The 13,109-nt window shown below is 38.2% G+C and overlaps 1 protein-coding gene across 1 annotated transcript in view; it reads left to right on the forward strand.

The window, feature by feature from the left end:
* LOC139731870 (integrator complex subunit 3-like) overlaps positions 1-13,109 on the forward strand; it is a 38,933-nt gene that overhangs the window by 5,871 nt on the left and 19,953 nt on the right. Inside the window, exons 5-14 of the mRNA XM_071642745.1 lie at positions 1,218-1,302; positions 2,726-2,792; positions 4,008-4,149; positions 6,339-6,468; positions 7,043-7,140; positions 7,628-7,675; positions 8,184-8,327; positions 9,613-9,700; positions 10,976-11,055; positions 11,716-11,807. Coding sequence (XP_071498846.1) covers positions 1,218-1,302; positions 2,726-2,792; positions 4,008-4,149; positions 6,339-6,468; positions 7,043-7,140; positions 7,628-7,675; positions 8,184-8,327; positions 9,613-9,700; positions 10,976-11,055; positions 11,716-11,807 — 974 coding nt within the window. The remainder of the gene's footprint in view (positions 1-1,217; positions 1,303-2,725; positions 2,793-4,007; positions 4,150-6,338; positions 6,469-7,042; positions 7,141-7,627; positions 7,676-8,183; positions 8,328-9,612; positions 9,701-10,975; positions 11,056-11,715; positions 11,808-13,109) is intronic.

Genomic DNA, 13,109 nt, shown 5'->3' on the forward strand with positions numbered 1-13,109 from the left:
CAAATTAAGAAATCTTTAAAAATCTTCTTCTCTAGAACCAGAAGTGATAGAGCTAAGTTAATACTATGAGTTAGTACATTGATGACTGTAGTTACAAGTTTGATCACGGCAGAATCAGGGGTGCCCCCCTTGGGACCCAGGGGAGGGGGATGGGGAGAAGTCCTAATGGAGCCTAAATTGTACATTTTTATCTTCTTCTTGAGAATCCCATGACCCAGTTTCACCAAACTTGGCAGGTAGTATCCCAAGGGGGTTAGGATCTCAATTTTTTAAAAGGGCATCCTGCCCCACCCAGGGGGCCCCACTGGGCCCAAACTCCCCAAAATGAAGGAATCTTTAAAAATCATCTTCTCTAGAACCAGAAGTGATAGAGCTAAGATAATACTATGAGTTATTACATTGATGACTGTAGTTTCAAGTTTGTTCATGGCGGAATCAGGGGTGCCCCCCCCCCCCCCCTTGGGACCCAGCGAGGGTAGTGGGGAGGTGTCCTCATGGGGCCTAAATTGTACCTTTTCATCTTCTTCTTGAGAATCCCATGACCGATTTTCACCAAACTTCCCAAACCTCCCAAAATTAAGGAATCTTCTCTAGAATCAGAAGTGATAGAGCTAAGATAATACTATGAGTTAGTACATTAATTACTGTAGTTTCAAGTTTGTTCATAGCAGATCCAGGGGTGCCCCTCTTCGGGGTGGGGGGAGGGGTGGGGAGGTCCAAATGGGGGCCTAAATTGTACATTTTCATCTTCTTCTTGAAAACCTCATGATGGATTTTCACCAAACTTGGCAGGTAGCATCCCTAGGGGGGTTAGGATCTCAGTTTATTAAAATGGGCACCATGCCCCACCCCGGGGGCCCCAGGGGGGCCCTCAATCTCCCAAAATTTAGGAATCTTAAAAAAAGGGGGCCCTTATTGTACATTTTCATCTTCTACTTGAGAATGCCTGGTCAAATTTTGGTAGAGCTGTAAATAATTGAGATTAGTGACAGCGTGAAAGGTGAACTTGCGATACTCAGGTGAGCACTAGACCCGCGGGTGTCTTGTTTTTTTATTGAGCGCACTGCATAAACTGCTGTTAGTGGGATGTCAGTGGTAGTGCCGCTGAAAAAAGAAAAAAATTATCTGAACTGGAATACATCGAAAATGATAAAGCATTGTGGTGCATTTGTCCACATTCTCACTATGCCATGTTTTTTATATATTTTGTCCTGTAGGTTGTGTGGTTAGCACGGGAGCTAGTCAAGAACTCGGTGGTCAACGCAGATCAAGTTATCTCATCTCTCATACGGCAAATAGCAGGTAACTATCGTCGATACATTATTGGTAATAACACAGATTGTGTAACAGGAATTAGGTGTTCAAGCGAAACTTGTGTATGGCCCAGAAAAGTGAGAATAATGTAACGCATAATTATGTGTTGGCTCGTGTGTGGTCCAGAAAACAATTTTAGATAATTTTCTTATGTGATGAAATATAATCCCATTAACTCAAAGTAGCCTCTTCAGTAAATAGCAATACATTTCCAGAGGACCCTGTTATGATTACTTCATTATCGCCAAATGCCCAGTTTTAAATTTTATCCAGAGAGACATTGTGGGTAGAACATTCTGCTTGTTCCAATTTGGCAGATTGCAACTGATAATCTCATGACCCAACTATGTAAGGTTCCCAAATAGCTGTGGAAGGAAATTATCCTAGAAGTATGTGGCAAACTGCCCAAGTGTCTTCTTAAAAAAATATTTACAACATGAAAGAGATACTAGAATTACCTTTAGAACTCTGTAAGTATCAAAAGAGGAGACTGCACCTATATATTGCTCGAGCCGATTGATTGCATTGAATATACCATTTTATTAACAGGTGAAAAGAAAACCAACCCAGACATATCCTGTGCATGCAAGCTCTTCCCACAGCATTGTTATGTAAATGCCCCTTACTCCTTGGTGTGTCCAGTCTGAACTTGCCCCAGTTCTGCCATTGGTTCATGTCGGGTGTGTGAAGCGTTCATACTGCGTGAGAGCATACGGCAAGGCTTGTGCTCAATGCAAATGCACCAGAGACTGACTTTGGTGCCGTAAACTTAGCTGATATCGTCCGCCATGCAGACGTTAACATTGACTAGTGGTTAGCTAGGAGCAGTGGAAGGCTTAACATTGTCAAGCATACTGTGGAAAAAAAAATGTTGAAAATGTATTTGTTACTACATCTAAGCGATTTATCACCCATTTCCAAGTAACTACAAATTGTCCTCATCAATGCTAGCAATTTGCGATTGGTGTAGATGACAATAATCGTGAACTGCATTTTGAGAATAAAACCTTGGCAAGTGGCTCTTTGTGTTCCTGAAACTTTGATAGCTTGAATGGAAATGAGATTTAAATCATAAATTGCCTTATCAATCATAGTATTCATATCTCTGGAGATATTTCTGTAACCTTGAAAACCCATTTGTTGTTGGATTCAAAGAATTTTCTGCTGTGAATTATGATATTGTTGTGTATATGTTGGTATAGTTTATTTAAGAATTTCCCAAAAATGTTCAAGGCACAGAATCTTAAGTGCAACTTACACATGAAACATTAATTCTAACATGTTTATGTGTGATTAGTGCCATTTTATTCGCATTCCTAACTGCACACCTATGCTCAAATTCAAGTACAACTCCATTGACTACAGTGATTCCAGCACTGATGCACTTTTGTGTATGTTTCTTTCCAACCAGGTGGTGATATCTCACCAAAGAATGTCTGGCTTGCAGAATCAATGCTTGACCTCTTCACAGAAAACAGGTACGGTGCTGCTCAAATTTACACCAATAAACTAGTTTCTGTGCTAATGTTTTGAGTTGATGTATCTTGTCTTTAAACCCGTTCTCCCAGAAAAAGGCACTAAACTGACCGAGCTGACTTGGTTGGTAGATTTGAGATGGTGTTTAAATTGCTGTTATGAACAGGAAAGCATCAAGTATCACAGAGAGCAATTGATAAAAAGGCAGTTTTAGGATGTCACAAGTCCTGGTTGAGCTTGTAAAAATGCAATAATTAGTCATGAATGTGAAAGTAGGTGACATGCAGATTTGCCCTGACAACGTGCGATGCAACATGTTTTTACGAGCAGCTGTACTTAAATGTGACTGGATTTTGACAAATTTTATCTATAGTAGAGGATCAGTTCAATCCTGTGTCTGATCGAAAGCGTGATTTGTGTGTAAGCTATGTTGCTCCACTGCAAACTACAAATAGTTTATATGATTCAGTTGAAGTGTAGTGGGATATTCCTCTCAGTTTTCAATGCAAGCATTTATTTATTTCAAGCGACTGCAATTAATGTAGTTGTGTCACATTGTTAACTTGTTTCATTTTTGTATTAGCCTGGAGCTGCAGAAACTTTATATCAATTTTCTGATTTGGTGAAAGTGAAAGATGACATGTTTCTCCTCACACAATATTGCAGTACCAGCAAATACCATCCACTCTTCACATACTGGAATTGTACTTGAATAGAATTTACTGTAAATTGTCATCAAGCATACAACTCCTAATGACTGATCCCTTTTCCCCTCCAAATAAAAGTAATAATAAAGTAAAACAAACAAAAAATACTGCCACAGTTTTACAATGCAGTAGACTGTAATATCTTTGTCACCAGCCTCTCTGTGTTTAGATGCTTCCCTTGTCTTTCTTCCTTTTTTAAACTGTATTTGATAGCAAGCTTGAAAATAGAAAGTAAATAACCCACCCCTTCCCTCCCTAAAAGAAATCAAAATTATGACAATCTAGCTGTAAGGTATAGTTAAGGAAGCACATTTTCTTTAAAAAAAGAATAGATTTTGCACTTCCAACAGCTGTTCATTGTCAGAGGATTGCAATGAATTCTGTTTTTGCAGAAGTTAGGTTATTCATTCATTATGTTTTTAGGAAGGCAATACAAAACAAAATCAAAGTGACGTAAAATTGCTATGTGTTGTCCCAAAATGAGATATGATTTTTTGTTTGTTTTCCCAGGACATGGTTAGACAAACACCCTACCCTCCTTGCAATGGTGCTCTACACGTATCTCAGAATAATTGAAGACCACAGCAGCAAGATGTGGACCCACCTCAGGGAGCGAGAAGTGGATTTCTGCATTCAGTTACTGAGGTCAAAGGTGATTGAAGATGCAGCATTACATCCCTTTCATTCAGATCATGTCGGAAATTAAACACCCTCCCCCCCCCTAAACAAAATAAAAAAGTCTTCTATTTACAAGTTGCCAACTGCACTGTCAACTTCTGTATTGTTGTCCCCGCCGAACAAGTTCGAGCAGGGGACTATGAAACGGGCTCCGTACGTGTGTGTGTCTGTGTGTCCGTCTGTCCGTCTGTCCGTCTGTCCATCCGTCCGTCTGTGTGTCTGTGTGTGATCAAAATGTTCAAAATGCTACTCCTTCGCCATTTCTAACCCGATTTTGATTCTGTTTGCTTTATATGATAGCACTACATGGGAGCTTTGAAACTTGTATACAGAATTTCAGTTGTGACCTTTGACCTTGACCTTTGACCTATATTGTACATTTTGCTTCAAAATGCTACTCCTTCGCCATTTCTAACCCGATTTTGATTCCGTTTGCTTTATGTGATGGCACTAGGTGAGGGCTTCAAAACTTCTACACAGAATTTTGACCTTTGACTTCTTTGACCTTTGACCTTGATTTTTGACCTATATTGTACATTTTGCTACAAAATGCTACTCCTTCGCCATTTGTAACCCGATTTCAATTCCGTTTGCTTTATGTGATGGCACTAGGTGAGGGCTTCATAAATTGTACACAGAATTTTGACCTTTGACTTCTTTGACCATTGACCTTGATTTTTTACCTATATTGTACATTGGCTACAAAATGCTACTCCTTCACCATTTCTAACCCGATTTTGATTCTGTTTGCTTTATATGATAGCACTACATGGGAGCTTTGAAACTTCTACACAGAATTTCAGTTGTGACCTTTGACCTTGACCTTTGACATATATTGTACATTTTGCTTCAAAATGCTACTCCTTCGCCATTTCTAACCCGATTTTGATTCCGTTTGCTTTATGTGATGGTACTAGGTGAGGGCTTCAAAACTTCTACACAGAATTTTGACCTTTGACTTCTTTGACCTTTGACCTTGATTTTTTTACCTGTATTGTACATTGGCTACAAAATGCTACTGTTTCGCCATTTCTAACCCGATTTCGATTCCGTTTGCTTTATGTGATGGCACTAGGTGAGGGCTTCAAAACTTTTACACAGAATTTTGACCTTTGACTTCTTTGACCTTTGACCGTGATCTTTTTACCTATATTGTACATTTTGCTACTAAATGCTACTTCCAGCGGGGACATATATTACGCACCGCGTAATTTCTACTTTTCCTTGTTTAAAATATTCAGATGGTAGCAGACCTAATGCTTTTCCTAAAATTGCAGACCAAATGGATTTGTTTACGTATGGCTTTCTTCTAATATACTGTCAGTGTGGAATATTTCAGTGTGGAAATTGTCACAAATTTCATCCTCAACAGAACCTTTGCAAAAATGATGATGTGCAAATATCTCTAGAGACTCGGCATTTATAAAAACAAAAACAAAAAAACAAAACAAAACAAAAACACTCTGTACACATATAAACGAGCAAAGTTCCCTGAGAATAGCCCAGTGATAAAATCTTAATACACAAAAGCTTCAACGTTTATTGTAAATTACAGTGGCAAGTTCCATGTCCATGTAGGCGTGGTTTTGTGCTAGTGCATGACGAGCAATATCTCAGTGGAAGCATCTCTTGTCCAGCTCTGTGACATGTTTTTGTTACCAAGAAAATATAGCACAACACTCACCAATATGAGCCAAAGATTTTGGTTGATGACAGATTCTTTCATGAGAAAATGGGATGTTGAAAGGTCTACACCATTTGCTGTCCTAAACACCAATTGGAAGACCTTTCAGTAGGAGGAAAAGAGTACAGGAATTGACTCTCAATTTTATGATTTCCAGAGCTATTACAGAAGATGCTCTTGCAAAACGATGTGTGTGACAGAATGCCACTAATATAAAGTCAGTGTTAGTGTTAGGATAATCACTACCAGAAATTTGTGGAAAAATGCAATGCATCATTGTTCTCACTTTCCACGGCATGCTAAAGAATATGTGAAGTGGAATCCTTTGTGGCTTGATATGTATATTAACACTCTACTTTGTGATCAGAAGTTGTGTCTGTCATTTGGCATCACAGGCTGCTGTAATTTACCTTTAATGCAGCCAAGGAAAAATTTGATTTTCTTTTAAAAGGTTGTCCTTTTTTGCCTTTGTTTCAAAGTTCAACGAGTGCTGTAGAATAGGCAGGGATCTGGTGCGCCTTCTACAGAGCGTGGCACGCATTCCAGAATTTGAGAAGTTATGGAAAGACATGCTGTACAGGCCGCAGACCCTAAGTCCGCAATTTACAGGTGAGTTAACTCTTACTTATCTGTGTTCATAGTGAAGGAACCTCTTGCTGTAGGAAGAAATTTGTGCTGTGATGTGGATATGTTGTCGTTGTAAACATTGAAATTTTTATTTTGTGTGTGTGAGTAGATAAAATTAAACTATTACTTATATTAGTTTCCTTTCTGTAGAAAATGGCTGATGTACCTTCTTGATGTGTGGAATACCTTCCCATTTTTTATTTCTTTTTGACTAAGTGTACAACCATCATATTGCATCATTGTTTCGGTCAACGAGACATTGCTCCAGTGATTATTATTATCATTATTTTTTTTTTTTTCCAGAGAGTGAGAGGTGAGTTGAGCAACTGTTTCATGACCGGAATTGAATGATATTCAAGTTACCAGTTCCTGCAACAGATGAACAGAATCTAACTGTCAATACAGTGTACCATAAGCAAAGGAAGGTTGTTTCTATCAGTGCCTGGCATGATGTGTAAACCTGTATTTATTTTTTCCTGTCGTATGAATGGTACTCTTTGACTAACCCAAGTATTTCTCTCTGTGACCACTTGTAATTGTATGATCGTTTCATCAGGAATAATGCAGCTCTTGAATCAGCGGACATCGCACAAATTCCTTGCCTGCAGGTTGACCCCTGACATGGAAAAGAAAATGATATTTCTGACCTCAAAGGTAATTGCAGAGTCATCACTTTGTATGCAATCCATGTGAACTACTTCATGTTTATGATATTTGATGCAATGATAAGGCACAGTCCTGAACTGAAAATTTAGTACAGACAATTTATTTGAAATTGGTGTTCAGTTTTGGATGTCAGGACGAAATATTTATCTCTGAAATTTTTAGCTGTCAACGCTACAGCCCTCATCAGCGGAATGACCTGTCTTCATGTTGATCATGTGACAGTTGATAAGCAGGTCATAGACTTTCTGAAGTTTGTAGGCCCCCCACCACACATACCTGTACACACATGATTGTTTCATTTTACTATAAAGAAATGATTATGTGTATATTTTTGGATAGCTCTGTGTTCTGCAGAATGCACAGACGTGATCAGATGCGATTTCCCAAATTTATTGGAGTAGAAAGTAATTTTCATGTGTTCAGATGGCATTGTGCTCAGCCATTTTTCATGACTGCTCTCCCTTTCTATCTTCAGGTTCGATTTGGAAATCAAAAAAGGTATCAGGACTGGTTTCAAAAACAGGTAAGTCATGTTAGCAAGACGTACAAATAACAATATAAATGAAGTTACAAAAGTTGCTTAACGCTCCTTATTCTCTGTTTCTTTAACATCGTTACTACTTGAGCAACTTTTGTGTTGAGACACCAGGCAGTTTGAAATGTCCAGTATATTTCTATAAGATGCCTTTAACTCAATAAAGAAAGAAATGAAAAGATCAATAAGTTACTAAAGAGATAAATAGACGATAGATAGAAAAATATATAAATGAATGAATAAATAAATAAAAAGATAAACAAACAAGTAAATAAATATGCATATATATAGATTTATATTTTTATTTTTATTTATATACACTTTACAATAAAGATGAGGGGAAGAAATTTTAGTGCATTATTAGCGTCCAGTAACTCTTCATGGTTGCATCAATTTTTTCAACACATTACACGTCTTCTTAAGATGACTGAAGTGGAATTGAATAAGTAACAAATTGCTTCTTCCGACCTACCCTTGCTCCGCCCCCTCAATGCAGTACCTGGCAACGCCGGAGAGCCAGTCACTGCGCTGTGACCTGATTCGCTACATCTGCTGCTGTATTCATCCGTCCAATGAGGTGCTCTGCTCAGATGTCATTCAGCGATGGGCCGTCATTGGCTGGCTGCTCACCACCTGCACTGTGAGTTAATTTTCCCCCTAACCCTACATACTGTGTACGCCATATATTCAGTCAGTCAAATTTTTTGTGTGTCCGGAATTCCCAACAATTTCACAAGTGGTTAAATTTGCAGTTTTGGATGACAGTAATGAATGGAGAATGTGATATTCAGTGTGCACATTGCAGTCATGTCAGGTTCAGTATTAGTATATATTTGTGTGACAATTACTGCATTTGCAAAGATTAAAGAGATTGTATAGTGTTGGTTGAGACCCAATTTCCGGTTTCTAAAATTTTTTGTTGAGATAATGAGAAACCTAGACTTATGAAATATGAAAGAGCATGTAATTCTATGAGGAATTCAACGTTTATTTGATGAAAATTGGTTTTGAAATGGCTGAGATATCCAAAACAGAGCAATTCTAATAAAGTGTGGGACCCACCTTTTAAAACGATTTTTGTTCTTGGATGTTTCAGCTATTCCAAACCCTATTTTCATCAAATAAACTTTGAATTCCTCTTTAAATGGTATGCTCTGTACTATTTCATAAGTGTTTTCTTGGTATCTCGAAAAAAGTTAAAAGCCCAATTCTCATCTCCACCAATACTGTACCATCCCTTTAAAACCCCGCAAAGTATATGGCGTATACAGTAGTCTGGGCTAATTTTGGCGCTCCCCCCCCCCCCCCCCCCCAATATTACATGGATATGAACATTTTGTGCAAGTGTAGAATGTGATACTTGGTATGTAAGGGTGTGAATTCTCTATCTTTGATAACTTCTTCTGTCATGGTCTTAACACTGTACAATAATATCTATGCAAATATGAACAAAATATCTTTATCTTTGGTGCTGAGTGAATGTTTGACATCAACTGTGGCATGCTTGTTGCAATTTGATTCCTGCCACTGCAGAAACTTGAAATGTACTCGTGGTAATCACATTTACTTGCCTGACATATGATATTTTAGAATCCTGAGCAGAATCGGGATCAAGAAGTGGCTGCTCATGAGGTAAATGTGATAATACTCAATTCATGGTCACACTCAAAACATTTGCCTCATGAATAGAATCCCACTACCATAAAGTTAGACAAAGAAACCTTTAGCACTGAAACTAGATTTTAAAAAACAGGAGTGATGATCAGAAGAAAGTCAATGATGACTTTACGTGATTACTTTGCAAATGAATGTCTGTACCTTTGTACTTTGCTTGTACACATGAATCCATGTCAATCTCACTTTCAGTGGCCCTTTAATTGTGTGCATGTGGTGTAATATTTCCTTTTCTCTTTCCTTTCCATCAGTCCAACGTGGCTGCATCCTGTGCCAAGTTAGCCTTGTTCTATGACTGGCTGTTCTTCAACCCAGCAAGGGGAAATATCATGGATATAGGTAACAAATTCTCAGATTTATTACGTACTGTTAAAGTGAAAATTTTCGCGGTGTTTAAATTTTTTGCGCATTTCGCGCAAGCAGAAGCTAACGCTAAAATATAAGCACGCGAATATTTTTGCGTGCCATATGTTCCAGTAGTTGATGTCTTGATTCGGCGGAATTAGAAACAAGCAAAACTCTTCTTACCCAGCCAAGCATGAAAAATTAGTCGAGCGAAAATATCCACTTTTACAGTATTACTCTTTGTGATTTGACACAGCTTAAAAAAAAACAACAACAACAATCAGACAAAAAAAGAAATGCTTATAAATTTTGATTTGAGTGAGTGATTACCAGTATACAGTAAACGTCAATCTTTTCATGGTATTGGATAAGATGTGTTACTATGATAGGAATGAAACATGTCAGAGACCATGCTGTCCAAGAAATGCTGACGCAAATTTGAGTGTGTGGGGCAATGCTTTATCAGTGACATTACTCTTTGTTTCATATCTTGGGGAAACCTAAATGTTGATCTTTCAGCAATTTTGTTACATACCCTATATGTGATACATGCCTTACCTTATGCCATCCTCAAAACTAGTGTTCATAAAACAGGGTGATTGGGAAAGTTTTGCTTTCAAAACCACATATTGAGTCAAAAGGTTATGTCTAAGCTCGAAAAGGTACCTTACATTCTACAGACATAAAAGGTCAACAGTTCTACTACAGTTTTTATGAGCACTCCTAGGTATACCAGAATTATAGTATATTCACATGATCTGGTTCAGGTAGATCAAGTACAGTCCAGCCTCAGTTACCCAGCCGTCATTTTTCCAGATCTCTCCATTATCCTGGCATGGTCTGGCACACAGTTGTCTTTTGGTTTCAGTGTGAATTGCTGTTGCTAGAAAGGGCCAAAGACCAAGAGGAAAATGTATTTCCACCGATATCTCACTTCTGCATTATCTGAATGATAAAACATGCAAATGTCATGAAAATCATCCTTGTGAATATAAAAATCAACAATGCCTTTATGTATATCTCCCCAACACAATTTGCTTAAAAGGGTTGTGGTGGAGCATGTCTCGCTTATTCGGATTAGCGCTGGTCCTGGACATGGCTGGATAACTGTTGAACTATAGTTAATCTTCTCTCCAATCTGCATGCAAATAGAGAAATGAATATTCATGAAGCACGTGTAGATTCATTAAATAAATATCATGCATTATGCATAGTTGCTTTACCAATCACTGTGTCTTTCTTTCCGCACATTGTCTCCTTCCTGAGCAGAGCCTGCCATCCTCGTCATGCATCACTCGTTACGAACTCACCCGGCCATCACTGTCACGCTCCTCGACTTTCTGTGTAGGGTAAGATGGAACAAAGTCATTCTACCTGTATGTGATAAGCAGGTGCCACACTAGTAACAATGATGATGATGATGATGATGATGATGATGATGATGATGACTAAAATGATGATGATTGTAATAATGACAATGACACACACAACGGCGACATCACCCTAGATCTTTCTGTAAATGATACTAGTACTTGATATCAAGTAAGTTGGTCAAAGTTTTGCTCACAGTACTGCATTTCAGAGGCCAACATGTCGCAAATGACATGTTCTCACTGTTATTCCAGGTGTATTTCTTTTCCCATGACATTAAAGGTTGCAGTCATCCAGCAATTTTCATGTGATGTCCCTGCATCAAATGTTTGTTCCGCAAGAATTGTTATGTTATGTTACGAGTGAAGTATATTTCTGTCTCTTTCAGAGCCCCAGGGGATGATTTTCTTTCAGCTAAGATTATTTCCCTTGTAGGTTTAACTTCATAAGTTCCTCAATCTATCAATAAATCATTTTCCGACACAGGAACTGGAAAAATTTGTATTGTTGATTTGAGTATGTTAGTCAGAGTATGAGTTCTAACTTGAAAGCTAACTTGTGCAAATTGTGAATCTACTACATTTTTAGCTGTGGCGCTATTCTGATACACCTGGATCATTTGTGTCTCTTTGCCACAGATCATCTACAACTTCTTCCCATCCTTTGAGCCTCAGGTGAAGCAGGGGGTCATAGGTTCCCTCAAGTTCATCCTGGAGAAAAGAGTGCTGCCGTGAGTTCTCTCAGAATTCTTGTTCCTTTAAGAAGCTGAATGACAAGCACTTTCCATTCTCTCTCTCTTTTCCGTGGTTAACTTGTATATTATGGGCAAAGGTGATTTTTTTGTTGTCTGAGAAAAAACAATTTAGCAAAGATGGCAACAGCTAACATGTCAGAGGCTGAGAAATATCATTTCAAACAATTTCCATATCACCTGAAAAACATTCACATCCTTATAAGTACGGAACTGATGAAATATTGTAACAGTGTAGTTTTACCATGTTAATAACTTTGATACATGCATGTTTAACAATGTAAATTTCTATTGTTACTTTTTCACAGTTTACTTGGAGATAATGTGCAATGAGGGTTTTTATGCCTCCGCAACGAAGTGGCCAGAGGCATTATGTTTTCGGGTCGTCCGTCCGTCCGTCCGTCCGTACGTCCGTACGTCCGTCCGTACGTCCTTCCGTACGTCCGTCCGTCCCGTTTTGTTTTTGTCGATATCTCAAGAACCGTGTGGTGGTTTTACATCAAACTTGGTATGAGGGTATATCCTTGGGGGATAATACTTTGTGTGGATTTTAGGGTCACAGGGTCAAAGGTCAAAGGTCACAGGTTTATTTTGTGGAAAAAAAATTGAAATTTCATGTTTTTCTCCATATCTCGCAAATGGTTCAAGGTATCTTCATGGAACTTAGTATATATGCTTGTACCGATGGGCAGTGATTATCTAGGGAAGTTGGGGTCATGGGTCAAAGGTCAGGGGGTCAAAGGTCAAGGTCAACTCCTCAAAATATCACTACTTTCCTTAAAATGCAATAGGCTGAAGGTTTTTTTTTTAAAACTTGATGTATGGCATGTATTACCCAATATATATTTTTGGGGAAGTTTCTTGCCAAAAGGTCAAAGGTCAAAAGGTAAAAGGTCAAGTGAAAGTGCTAAATTGCACTTTTTCCTCCATATCTCGAAAGTAACTCAAGGTATCATCATGAAACTTACATATTTATGCATGTTCAACCTAACAGTGATTCTCTTTGGAACTGTGAGGTCAAAGGTCAAAGGCCAGGTTTAGATAATGCTATTTTCCCATTTGATACTGAAATTATACTTTTTCTCAATACCTTGAAAATTACTCAATGCATAAACTTATAAAAGGGTCAAAAGTCAAGTAAAAATCATTAGTTCCCCAAATACCTGCACTCTGACATTTCAATCATTCATCCAATTGAACCTAGTTCTAGGAAAGTGAACATTCAGCTCATTTGTGTCAAACCTGTCATTTTAATATTTTGCCAATTGTGTGAAACTGTCA

The sequence above is a fragment of the Diadema antillarum genome, unplaced genomic scaffold (genome assembly GCF_040938485.1).
Source record: "Diadema antillarum isolate AM-2024a unplaced genomic scaffold, OU_Dant_1.0 seq00000386_RagTag, whole genome shotgun sequence".
NCBI classification, from domain to species: Eukaryota; Metazoa; Echinodermata; class Echinoidea; order Diadematoida; family Diadematidae; genus Diadema; species Diadema antillarum.